Below are 12834 nucleotides of genomic sequence, written 5' to 3' on the forward strand. Positions count from 1 at the left end.
ATGCGCTCCTTACTGGCCCTATATTGGGACTCAGGCCTGTAAAGCAAGGCACGCTTTGTGAATAGTGAAAGAATACTCTGGTTCAAGGAAATCAAGCTGACAATGAAAGTCAAGCATAGATGTGTTAAATAACTGTATTACATACACATCTCCTTAGCCAGATTTATTACTTAGCCAGGATCACTATGACCTGCCATTCAGCTGGTAGAAGAGGGTGGTCATAACTTCACACCTGACACTTACAAGCAAATAAAACCTCACTCCACAGAAAATTTAGTGTTACTGTAACTGTATGGCATACTGTGCAGGTGAAGTTAGGAGTGTATAAACTCTGTTGAGTAAGGACAGGCAGAATCGGGGCAGTTTCCTAGAGCTGCATAGCAGCGTTGGCTAGACGTGGCACCTTGACCTCCTGACAGAGCACTTGTACAACCGATCTGCCTTTCTTTGAGCCATGGCTTCTGCTCAGTTGTGGAATCTTGAGTGTCTCCTGCCTTCCAGTCAACCTGGACAGCCTCATCACATGAGTATTTAGAGGATAAAAGCCGTGAGTACCTATTAGCAGTGTTTTATCTACTTCACCTAAATGATCAATTGAAAGAACAACTCTCTTCTCACTAGAGCATCAGCATTAGACTTCAAACTCTCATCTTGTACTACTAGAGGCAATCTCCTTACAAAGACTTTAGCAGCACATTTGTTCTGTCTGGTATTTTACCAAGGAAATTAGAGTCCGAACTACGGAACACAAGCAGTATGGAGTACAGATACTCCACATACGTGATATACAACCTGTCTTTCTTCAAAACCACAAGAATTTAGTCTTAAATTTTTAGACATTTATACTTCAAACTATCACTTGCAGAAAAAAGTGTATGATTTTGTAAGTATAAGCATGAGTGCATCTTTCAGAAGCAACTCTTCCAAAAATCAGAACACATCACTTGTTGTGTCATTTAACAGGTGACTTCACATACCTTACAAATACTGATCTCCATGGCGTTCCAGCCTTGCAAAGATAAAGTTTGGATGTTAAATATTCACACTATGCACAGGAACAGAGGTATTACAATGCAGAGAACTGATCAATGTGACCCAGTGAAGCTTCTTGGCTAAAATTAGAATGAGAATCTGTATTTTATTTCAGGCTCCAGCTGTTTTGATTACCAAGCCTTCAGCTCTGTCCCTTAAATAACCCATACACAACCTTCTGAACAGGACAGCAGACACAAATCTAACAGGACAATCCAGGATGGTTAATGTTGGGAATGGGGATAGGAGGGAGAGGAAGAGCATTCTCTTTCTTTGGAAGAAATGCTCTTGTTTTTTTCACCCACCCACCTGAAGACAGCAAAATGCAAACCAAGCAGTAGACTAAGGTGGGTTGACTATATTGATTAATCGTTAGCCTGAGAATCAGAACTCTCTGTGACAGATGTAATACAGAACAGTAAACTGCCATACCAGCTACAAGTCCCAAACTCTTGCTCATCTGGTGTCATTGCTTGCATCAAATACAATTGGCTTGGGGTTTACAGTTGAAGCTCTGATTAATATTATAATTCTGGAGTTGAGCAGGAAGTATGTGCTTAGACAAGTGAACTAATGGTAAGGGTAAGTGATGCCTGCATCCTGATTCACAGCTTCATGGATAGTTTTACCATTTTAATCAGGAAATGACAGCACAGAAATATAAACTCTGTTTTTCAAATGCTTCCCACTCCTTACTTAGAGATGCAAGTGGTAGCCAAAAAGCAAAAGCAAAAGCAAACACACTTTTTACACCTAGTTGACACAGGAATTTCCCCAAACTAAGACGTTATTAGAACGGCTCTCCACAGAAACCAATGGTGGAAAATACATTCCAATCTATCAGGATTTTAAAGGTCTCAAACCCTGAGCCAAAGAGACCAGCTCTCTTTTCACTTTCCATCCTGACATATCTCCCACAGCATCACTGCCAAAAGGGGACGTGACAAAAACCAGATGCACAGTTGGTATCTATTTCTTATCCACAAATTAATCACACAGATAAAACTAAGCTCTTGATCATTCATAGCCAAAGCCTGGAACCATCATGTCTCAAATCTCTACCAAGAAACATCCGATCTTACCTCTGTCAAGCAAGATGTCTACCTTTGCTCTCTACTTGCCTCTCCTTTTCTTCTACAGACTGGCATACTCGCCTCTCGTGTCTTCTTTCAAAGCTATATTGCACGTTTTGGGAAAACCATCTGTGCGTTTCCATGTAATCTGCTCAGAGTGCTAGTCCTGACAGAGCCTCAGACAACACAAAATTAATTAGAACCCAAATTCATTCCTCTCGCCAGAATACCTAATTCTGCATTAAGAGCCACTATCCTGAAGTTCCTGAGACACCACTAAGTTCCACTCAAGACACACTGAAAGAAATAACAACCCCCCCGATACACAAGGGTGTGCACGCACCGAAAGCTTCACAGACTGCTGGAGTCAGTACTTCAGAGGGAATGGCAAGGAGCAGTTATACATCAGACCATTTCTTTATAAAATATATGGAGGGGAAAAAAGGATTTCTTTATTATTCCAAGGTTTTTAGTAAAACTTGGAACCAAACACAGACATTTCTCATCCTCAACCACTGTTCACCTCAGGGCATGTCTGCACTGCAGTGACTGCAGCTCTTCCAGATGGACCAAGCTCCTTTTACAGTAGCTCGCTTGGACACTGCAGGAGGCATCTGCGAGCTGGCTGAGACCACACCAGGACTCCTGGTAGGGTTTGTAGTCCAGGAGGACAGCAATACCCAGGTCTAGCTTAAAGAACAACTAGGGTGTTTCTGTACCAGCTATGCTCACTGCTGTATAAACATGCACGCAGAAGACACAATGAAAGGGACTTGGGCAGAGCCCAGGCTTTGGAGGCATTTTTTGTTTGAACACCACAATAAAAAGCAACTTAAAATGTAACTTAAGAAAGAAAAACAAGTAGCTATTTTATTTAGCTGATAACGCTGGTCAAATCGTGTTCACTCTGCCTGGGCATTTACTTATTTCAAAAGGGCACTAAGGAGAAATGCATCCTGAAATAGGAGGGTGAAAAACTTACATTTTGTAAACAAATTACAGTGTGGCTGACTGAAAATCACCTGCAAATGCAACTAGTTCTACTCCTATTGGGAATTCTCCAAGAAAATATTTTTGCTACTAAAATATACCATTTTTACAGCTAAATTGCAGAAGCAGTAGCATCTAAAGATCAAGCAAGAGGGAAGACATTTTTAAAAACATACAAACCCAACTGAGCCTGTGACACTAGCCCACACGCTTGTGCACGAACAGTCATCCTCTCTTACAGCAAGCAGAAGCCTGGTCCCACATCAACCTGTATGTGCCCCTACCCATCACAACAAGCCCAGCTCTCCCACCCAGCAAAGGGAAATGCTTCAACTGTCCCGGGGCTCCACGCATGCTGAGTGGCTGGCCAGATGCCTCCTACAAAAGGTAGCAACTCTCTTCTGTCTGTCCTTCCCTTTAACAGATGCACTAAACATGTCACTCTTCTTCAAGTTTTGTGAAAATAACTTGCTAGATAATCTTCAGGACCTTTCTCCCTACAGCAACACCAGTTACATTGGACAAGTGATTTAAAAGCTGCTTGGAGAAGAAGAAAGAAGAGGAAGCCTGACTGTGCAATTGCATAAACTTTGTTTCCTAAAAAGGGGAAATGAGCGGTAAGGGGATACATAAGAAAACAAGATAAAAACATGCACGCACAATTTTCCAGATGCACGCTGCTGTATCAAGTGGAAGTAACAGACAGCAGGCACACACAGTTATGCAAGAATTTTATTTTGTTACTGCAAACTGAAAGTTTAATACTTTCACATGAATGTGTAGTTCATTCTTCAGCATACCAGAAGACCAGATTTGCAAACAGTCTCATATTAAGACCTCAGAGTTAACATGAGCTGCCACCTCTGCATTACCTTTGACACCGCAACAGAAACAGTCTCAAGACTTCCTGTAGGGAAACAGCCAACACCACAAATTCGACTCCATTCTGAGTCAAATGAGTTTGTATATCCAGCATGCAGTGCCAATCCTATTATTTTAGGTTCAAATAAGTACTTAGTCTATAGAATCAGGCTTTTCATTTGTTTTACACATCTTTAAAAATCCTTTTATTACTTAAAGCACACCTGTCTGTATCCAGAACTGCAGCTTTGGCATCTTTTCTCCCAGAACAACACGGAGCTGCTCATTAACATCATACCATGGAAACAGAGTGTTGTCCCTTCCTGCCTTCTACGTTGAGATCATCTAAGCCACACCTTACCAGCAGACTCTTCTAAATTCACTATGGGCAGATGCACTTTAAATACAAGAGACTACGATACCACCACGGGATGCACGTGGCCTTTTTCAATTACCTTCATAACACAAAACTTTTCCTTCTCTTCTTTATGTGTCTGCCACTGGCAATTTGTTCCACCTTTGTCCATTCTCCGCCCTCTGTGATCCCTCTTTCACTGCAGTTCATGACCTTTTGTGTATAGGATGAACAAAGGGCAAAGGCTAAAAATGTCATCACAGTTGGGCCTCTGCTCTTCTACTGACTTAACTAGATTGCTACTAAAAATGAGCTCAAGCTCAAAGTCAGACCAAGGCAGAGTTTCTGGGTCATCGGACTCCAGGAATCCCCAGAAGATGGTTCAGAAGCAATGTGGAAGAGGATGCAAGTGCTTCCTTTCATCCAAATTCAAATCATGAATCTGTAGTGGTGCCTGCATACCACCTACATGGTACTCGGTAGTCATCTGCATTGTATGAAAGAGCAATAGAAAAAAGAACATCAGGCTAGCTTACTCTTGGCAGGGGTGGGAGGGGAAGAAGGGAGATAGAAAAACACCATCAGCTGCAGCGGGCTGAGCTGTGCGTATTTACATTTCACAAGCTAAACTATTTAGTGGTTTATTTACACACAATGTTCTTGGAGCAGCTAAAATGCCAGTTGTGTTTTATCTTGATTTTGTGGCAATGCACATAAGCCACAAAATCATAGAAAGAGTCTGCAAATGCGATATGAACCTCATACATCTGGAAAAGCACGTAAGCCACTGTGGGAAGGGAGAAAGATTTTGGAAGCACAAGCACAACAAGGGTTGAAATGCATTAGTTATGACAAGACACCAAAATGCAACCCAGGGACTCGAAAGCAACGATCAAGTCACAATACAACAGCTTACGCTGCAGGGAACGCACATCCCAGTATAACTCTCATAGCCAAGTCAACCTACAGCAAGGCATACCGGGGCCTCAGGTCTCTCTGGGCTGCCCCTCCATGTTAGAGTGAGGAGGGAATTGCAGTCAGCTCCATTTTATGCACATTTGATGGCAAGACGCCAACACAACTGTTGACTGAGCCAAATCTGGGCCCCCTTGAACTAAGCCATCACCTAAAGCAGGGCGGAAAAGCACATGCCTCTCGCATCTAGAGCAGCCAAGTTCCTGAAAAGCATCTGAGCTACAAGATAGGTTTTTTTTTTCCTTTCTTTACTCAGAAAACGACTGATGTTTTAACTCTTTGATGTACACTCATTAATTGAAAACTGAACAGTTGCTATACAATACAGCTTGATGTTAATGTGATGGAGAGACTTCTTTCTAGCAAGTGAAATTTACTACATGGCCCAAATGGCAGTTCAGGCCAGCGTCCGATCTGAAGGGCAGTTATCATCACACTCTGCATCTTGTTAGCAGTCTCAGCCAAGGTGTCAATGGCTGCTTTCCAAGTGGAACCTTACTCTGACAAAAGAGAATGCAGTACAAGCTAGGGAAAGCTTTTTGATCCATTCAGTTCACTTCTTCCCTCCAAACTGATGTTCGGCAGTAAGCTGCCAGCAAGCTTGGGAACTGCACGGAGAGCGTCACCACTCCGGGAATTCACCCTCCTGAGCGGGAACTGCTCCCGGACCATTCCTCTGCCACACAGCAGAGAAATCCCTCTGCTGACTTCTGCTTTAATTATATTTAAAAAATTCTAGTCTGCGTTCCATTATAATAATAGCAATAATTAAAAATACTTCAAACGACAAGTCCTCTAAACCTGCTGTTCCATCCAGGCTTTTTGGCATCACACACTTCCTTTCTTGACTGACATCCTCAGGGAACCAGATTGATGGTTATTCTATTCTATTCCTGTTGCAGGGCTGTACTGTGTTCTCTCAGCACATGTAAACTGCTAGGTAATATTTGTGTTGGCAACTAACTTACATACTTTATAGAAACAGACCTCTATTTGACCCTCCATGCAGCTCCCACACACAATTTGGTCCACTCCTTTAAACTGTTTCCTTCTGCTGCAACACATACCCCATTCCATACCTTTGTTTCTAGCCTGTTTAAAAACTACATACCCAGAACAGAGCTTATGTCCTGAAAGAGAGCAACTTGGCTACAAAAGCCAAGCCTGCAGAATGTTCTTGTGCAAGAATTTCGAACAAAATTATTATAAAACTTGCATGTACAGGTCCTGGTTTTGCTTCTACAAAGACTGCTCCAACTGAACATTTCTGTGAAAAAAAAAACAAACCCTACAAAAAGTTCTGCGAAAAAAGACATTAACACACAGATTTCTGTGATAAGACTCGGATAGCTGTATCATGCTTTGTGGGGTTGGGGGGAGGGGGAGGTGTTTAAAATACAGTTAAATTTTAGCTATTTAGGCCGTAACGTCACCTCAGAATAGACTTTCACACCAGAACTCTTCTTTCCCTGCCCAAAGCACACCATGCAGAATAAAAGATAAGCCAACAAAGTAACATGTCCAGATGACCAAATGAATTCCCATTATCCATTTATACCACGGCAGTTTATCAGCAACTCCATTTAAAGCCAACAGAGCTAAACCAGAATAAAAGTGATGCAAAAAGAGGAGAAAGCTGACTGGCACACGCCAGGGCGAGCGCAGCTGCAGTGCGAGCAGAGGACTGTGCAGTCACATCATGTGACAGGAGCGGCGCTGGCAGCAGAGGAGGGAGAGCTACAGCCCCCGTCCTCCCACCTTCATAGATCTGTGCCTTCAGTGCAACATTCTGGACAACACAGTTTAATTTCAGTGCAGAACTGACTCAGGTTATAAGCTTCTCAACATTTTGAATTGTTATTCTCCATTTTTATTACTTCCCTCCATCAAATAAAACAGTAACACAAAAATGAGAAACAATACAGGCAAGGTACGTATTCCTGCCACTGCTAAGCACTCCCAGCGTTTTATCACTTGTAGATCTAGTTTCTCAGCTGAGCATGGTGAACACAAAACACAGTGCTGCTGCCTGTATCATTCTTACATATAGAGCTTAGCCCAACTAGTCATTTTTGTGATAAAATCTTCCAATGTTTGTAAGGGACTTGGATTGCCAATTGAATTTTGAGGCTCTATTGTACCTGTATTTCAAGATAAGACAATGATCACAATCTCCTTCGTAGCACAGCAAAATATTTCTTCTCTCCATATAGTTGCTGTGAACGGTTTTTACATTTGCTGTAGCAAAGGACCTGGCTATCACATTTGTGTACGCTATCTGTATTATTTTGGCAGCCCAGAATGATTGGAGAATTATGCTCTTTGCTTCTAGTTAAGTGACTCATTGTTTCTTTCATTTAACATAAATTGTGATCCAGTTTATCAAAACATCTTAAAAGAGTGACTTATCTGATTTGAAAATGAAACATCTTTTTTTCTACGAACATGACGTACAGTCAGGTGTCATGCTTCTTAATCGCTCCCTCAACAGTCTGAGGAAGGGAAGTTACACCTGGTACGCAACAGGGTTCATACAAGGTAAGGAGATGCACAGGGCAGCGACCGCATCTGCAAACTTCCACAGCAAGATCCATACCAGGATGATCTTCTACGATTTCCGAAGGCTGCTACCAACACTGCAGTTCTGTTGCTTGCAGGAATGGTGGGAGAGCATACGCATGCTGGAAGACTCACTTATACTAGCATTTTAGTCATCGTATGGTCCAACAGTGCTGCTTTGCATTATTTTAGACAAGATGCTGAGAATTACGGATTGCATTTTGACAGCTCTTGCGAAATCTAGTGATTTTTTAAATTATGGAATCCATTTTGCAGGTCGGAGGGCTAGAATTGCTTAGCCGATACACAGCTTAAGCATGGAAGCTTGGAGCCCGGTTATCAAATTACAGAAGTGCAACTCTGGCTTTGATAAAAACAGGTCCTGTTCTGTGGTGGAAGATTAGATCCAGCCTCCAAAAACCTGCAGTCTTGATTCTGAATGTTTTATCTGAGGCAGCCTTTGGTTACTGGCATTTTTATAGCCAGTAATGGGCAACAAATCTGGGGGGGTGACACGACATAACAATCATCCAGCTTCTATCCCCAAGGGCGTTTCACCTCACGTACTGAGAAATGCTTTGGACAATACAAAACAAGAATTTGGTCAAGAGGGCGGTGCTGAGATAAAAGTTTAAAATCAGAACAAATCCATGATGATTCCATCGAACTTGCAATTTGGATATCCAGCACTGCACGGACAGCTCTTGTAAAATCCAGCAATATTTGCTCCCAAAGGATTCATTTGCTGATACTGAAATGCAGCTACCTGTCAAAGGCATGGCTAAACACCCACCGCCTCCCCAGCTGGGAGAGGCGGGGTGGCGAGAGGGAAGGCAACATAAAGAATAGAGAAGTTAATAAAGAGGGGGCCGTTTTCCTAATTATTGCAGTCACGCTGCGAATCAAGGCCTAAGCAGAAGACGTGTCACATCCTATTTCTCCTCTCCCTTAACAGCAAAGACAGCGGCGAGCATGGCTCCGTGCACCCGGGCACAGGGCCTCGGCAGCCTCCACCGCCATCGCTGCCCCTCAGCCCCAGCCCAGGGCACAGACCACCACCACCCCCACCACCCCCCGCCCCGGGCGAAGCTGCGGCTCCTTTCAGAAGGCGCCTACCGCCGGCCCCGCCGCCGGGAGAAGCCCGCCGGAGGGGGGGGATGCTCCGCACCTGCCGCGCCGCCCGCTCCCGCCTTACCTGGGCTTCCGCTTGCGGCACGGCTTCTCCGCTGGGCCTGGAGCTCTGCGGGGGCGAGACAGCGGTGAGGGGCGCGCCGCCGCCGGGCCTGCCCCGAGGCGCCCGCAGCCGCCGCCGCTCCCGCCCGCCCCGCCGCCGCCGCCGCCCCGCCCGCGCCCGCCCGCGCCGCCACCGCCCCGCCCCCCCGCACCTGGAGGCCGGGCCGGTGCGGGGCAGGCGCTGCCGGGCGGCTCCTCTCACCATCCGCGCCGCCTCCGCCAGCTCCCGGGCAGAGCTGCCAGCGCCGCCGCGGCGAAGGCTCCGGCTGCGCGGAGCGCGGCTGCCGCCTCACGCTAGTCTGGGCCGGCCTCGTCCCGCCCCCGCCCGCTCCTATTGGGGGAGCGCCCGGGGCTAACGGCGAGGCCGTCTCCTGATTGGCGGCGCAGGCCGTCAATCGGCAGCTCCCCGCCCTCCCGCGCGGGGCCGGTGAGGCACGGCGCGGCTGCCTGGATACGGCGGGAGGCGGCGCCACCGTGCGGGGAGGCCTGTCCCGCCGCCCCGGACCCGACCCGCTCCCTCCCTGCCGCCCGCCCGGCCACCTGCGCGCACGGCCCTGCCCCTGCCCCGCTCCGCCGCGGTGGCCGCTCCCGCCCGGCCCGCTGTCACGTCCCCCACCGCTGCCGGGGTAAGAGTGCCGCACCTCGGCCAGCGCGAGAACACCGGCTCGGCTCTGACAGGGCTCCGGCGGCTGCAGGAGAGCGGGCGGCGGCAGCAGCGAGCCGCCACGGCAGAGCGGCGCACAGCAGCCCCCTCCCGAGGGGCCGGTGCCCCGGGGCCGGCGGCGCTGCCCCGCCGCCTTCCCTGTCAGCGCCCGCGGCCGGTACCACCGCGCCGCCCGCGGGGGGGTGCGCAGCGCACAGGCTCCTCCCCCCGCCCCGCCGCGGATTGGTAGGCTCCGGCCGGCAGCGCCCTCCGCCTCCCGGCCCTGCGCGGCTTCCGTCCTTTCCGCCCCGCCGCTGCCATCATGGTGAGCGGTCCCCTGCTTTCCCACGGCGCAATCCGGCGGCATCCGCGCGGGCACCCCCGCCACCGGCCGGCCCGCCGCGGCAGCGAGCCCGCCGCGCCGCTGTCACACGCTGCCGGCCTGGCCCCGCCGTCGCCGGGATGGGGGGGGCGGGGGAGAGAGGGATGAGGGCGGGCGGCGGGAGGCCGCGGGGCGGCGGCCTGGGGAAGGCCGCTGTAGGCCGGGGGTCGCGGCGGCGTGCCGGGAGCGGGGCTGACGGCCTGTCCCCCGCCCGCAGGCCAAGATCAAGGCCCGAGACCTGCGGGGGAAGAAGAAGGAGGAGCTGCTGAAGCAGTTGGACGATCTGAAGGTGGAGCTGTCGCAGCTTCGCGTGGCCAAAGTGACCGGCGGGGCCGCCTCCAAGCTCTCCAAGATGTAAGTGGTGGTCGGGCCGGCGGCGAGGTCTGGGGGGGGCTTGCCCGAGCCGGAGCAACGGGAGTGCGAGCGGCGGCCTTCAGCCGGTACCGTGTGGGAGTGCTCGCGCCTGGGTTGTGTGCTCGAGAGCTGCTTACACGGTCTGTCTACTGTAGAACGAGAAAAAAACGGTATGGAAGAGGAACACATTAACTTGTGGGCTTGAAAATGGGTTTGGGCGTCTGTTTGCTCGGAGACGTTAAGCTGAGACATGCGGGAAGTTGTTAGGGTTTTGCTACAGCACGGTGCAGTGGGAGTTACTTGACTGGAGCATGTGCATGTTTTCTGCGTACTGGCTTTTAAACGTGTGGTGCTTGTCCTTCGCTGTGTTCCAAGACATACTTTTTTCCCCACCTGCAGACGTGTGGTGCGTAAATCCATTGCTAGAGTCTTGACTGTTATCAACCAGACCCAGAAGGAGAACTTGAGGAAGTTTTACAAGGTAAGTCCAAACATCTTGCATAGTGATTTTTTTTCTCTTAGTATTTTCAAATGCATAGTTGAAGGAAAGAACTGATTCTGTAGATTGTTAATTCAAAGAGATTGTTAAGAAAGAAATACTCATTTATGTTCAGTTTTAAAGTTCTTTAGTCGTGGTTCCTTTTTAAATATTATTGCAAGACTATCCTGAATTCTGTAAGCTCGGTGTGAACCTGCTTTTGCTGGGAGAGTCTTCTGGGCAGCATCGCTTCTCTGGGGTGTAGTATACTTTCTACAAGATGCAGTTTGCAGAAATGCTCCTGAATTTTAATTGTGTTGCAGGTGACCAAGGAATTCTTTTATCTCAATAAGTTTCTATAATTTTTAGAATATTACTTCTTTAGGTTTGAATTACATGGAGTAGGGAAAAAAGAGCATTTCAAGAGGTGTTGGATAACTGGGACTTGTAAGATTAAGCATTACTTAAATCTGAGTCAAAGCTAGTACAACTGGTATAAAAGTTAGAATCGACTCCTATCTCCCAGTGGAGAGAAGTTCTCTTAAGCTTTTAGACTGTAACGATAGTCCCAATAAAAAGAAGCTTAAAACACTGCTGCTGGTGTTCCTACAGGCGACTCAGTTCTCTCTGAGCTCGTGTGCCCAATTGGTACGTTGTAGCCTCTCAAACTCAACTGTTCTATGTTTTTACAAACAGGGCAAAAAGTATAAGCCTCTTGATCTGCGGCCGAAGAAGACTCGTGCCATGCGACGCAGGTTAAATAAGCATGAAGAAAATCTGAAGACCAAAAAACAGCAGCGAAAAGAACGTTTGTACCCTGTCCGGAAATATGCCATCAAGGCATAAAACTGCAGTGTACCCGAAGTTCTTAATTAGCTGAGTATGTGTCATTAAATAGAATTTTGTTTGGAAGCTGTCACTGGTGGTTTTTTTAGTAGTGGTGGGATAAAGAAGTCATCGGCTTTATCAAGAGAAAGCGGAGGATTCACAGAAAGTTTATTTGAACTTTTATTGCTAATGAAAATACTAACATAACTTGCAGTTTAAGATTATTTTCTTCTTTGAAGAACAGGGAAATGAGTACGGATCTGTGAAGTTGGTTCAACTTAACATGTAAAAAGTAGTTAACTTGAGATTGATTTAATGGAAGGTTTACACAGTGAGTCGGTATTCATCACTTCAGTAGCTTAAGAGTAAACGTTTAAACTTTTTGTCTTGTGGCAGTGTTTAAGTGTTACGGAGATGAACGAATTTGCTGAGGTGCTTCAGCAGACTTCATTGAAACTGAAGAATTCTGTCTGCGCTTGTTTTGGATCTCTGTGCAACTAGTTGTAGCACCGAAGAATCCCCGTCCACCCCCGGTTGGGGCGGATGCTGTAGGTAGCAGTTTGCCTGGCCCTGCTGGCAGACTGCTTCAGGCAGGTGCCTCCCAGGTGGCTGGTCACTAGTCTGACCACTGCTGCCCGGAGCTGCGGCGAGGGGTGGCCAGGGGGCTGCTGCAGCCCCCTTCCCAGGAAACTTCTTCAGTTTTGCTCAGGAGGTGGGGTCTGGCATCATCCTCGAGATTTGTTCCCACTTGCAGCTGATTTAATCTTGGCAAACAGCTCCTGGAATAAGAGGGTGCTCTTGGGGCGAAGGTGAAGCATCTGCCCGATACCACCTGTCAGCCCAGGTGCGTTTCGGATGCAGGATCTTTGGTCTGTGAGTGCCCGGCTGTGCAGGGGGCCTGCGGCAGGACTGCAGGGGTGCTTGCAGGCAGTAAGCCACACGAGCCGCAATGCTGTCTGCGATGAAGTCTGCAGGCTGAGACTGCACTCGCCCTGGGAGTTAGGAGTATCGAGAGGATGTGTTTCTACTGGCACACAGGTATTTCTTCTGGATGAGAGCAGTCTGACCAGG

At 47.8% G+C, this 12834-nt stretch overlaps 2 protein-coding genes across 5 annotated transcripts in view; one reads left to right on the forward strand and one right to left on the reverse strand.

The window, feature by feature from the left end:
• The window catches only part of SCAI (suppressor of cancer cell invasion), a 50939-nt gene extending 41542 nt beyond the window's left edge, over window positions 1-9397 (reverse strand). The window contains exons 1-2 of one of the 4 annotated variants that reach the window (XM_052815902.1): window positions 9231-9397; window positions 9041-9085 (exon numbers count right to left, since the gene is read on the reverse strand). In XM_052815902.1, coding sequence (XP_052671862.1) covers window positions 9041-9085; window positions 9231-9283 — 98 coding nt within the window. In that variant the 5' untranslated portion in view covers window positions 9284-9397. Of the gene's footprint in view, window positions 1-4411; window positions 4818-9040; window positions 9086-9230 lie in introns of those variants that run through there. The other 3 variants (XM_052815903.1, XM_052815904.1, XM_052815906.1) reach the window with 3 other exon arrangements.
• Window positions 9398-9933: 536 nt separating this feature from the next.
• RPL35 (ribosomal protein L35) lies at window positions 9934-11847 on the forward strand. Its single transcript, XM_052815915.1, has 4 exons — window positions 9934-10046; window positions 10321-10457; window positions 10857-10938; window positions 11632-11847. Exons 1-4 carry the CDS (start codon window positions 10044-10046, stop codon window positions 11779-11781), a joined length of 372 nt encoding a protein of 123 aa, XP_052671875.1. The 5' UTR covers window positions 9934-10043; the 3' UTR covers window positions 11782-11847.
• Window positions 11848-12834: the final 987 nt, after the last annotated feature.

The sequence above is a fragment of the Harpia harpyja genome, chromosome 19 (assembly GCF_026419915.1).
Source record: "Harpia harpyja isolate bHarHar1 chromosome 19, bHarHar1 primary haplotype, whole genome shotgun sequence".
NCBI lineage: Eukaryota > Metazoa > Chordata > Aves > Accipitriformes > Accipitridae > Harpia > Harpia harpyja.

Bases quoted from the DNA above. Each gene is read 5' to 3' on its own strand.
- RPL35 (XM_052815915.1), top strand. The intron at 10,458-10,856 runs GTAAGTGGTGGT...CCCCACCTGCAG, and splicing joins GCCTCCAAGCTCTCCAAGAT to ACGTGTGGTGCGTAAATCCA. The intron at 10,939-11,631 runs GTAAGTCCAAAC...TTTTACAAACAG, and splicing joins ACTTGAGGAAGTTTTACAAG to GGCAAAAAGTATAAGCCTCT.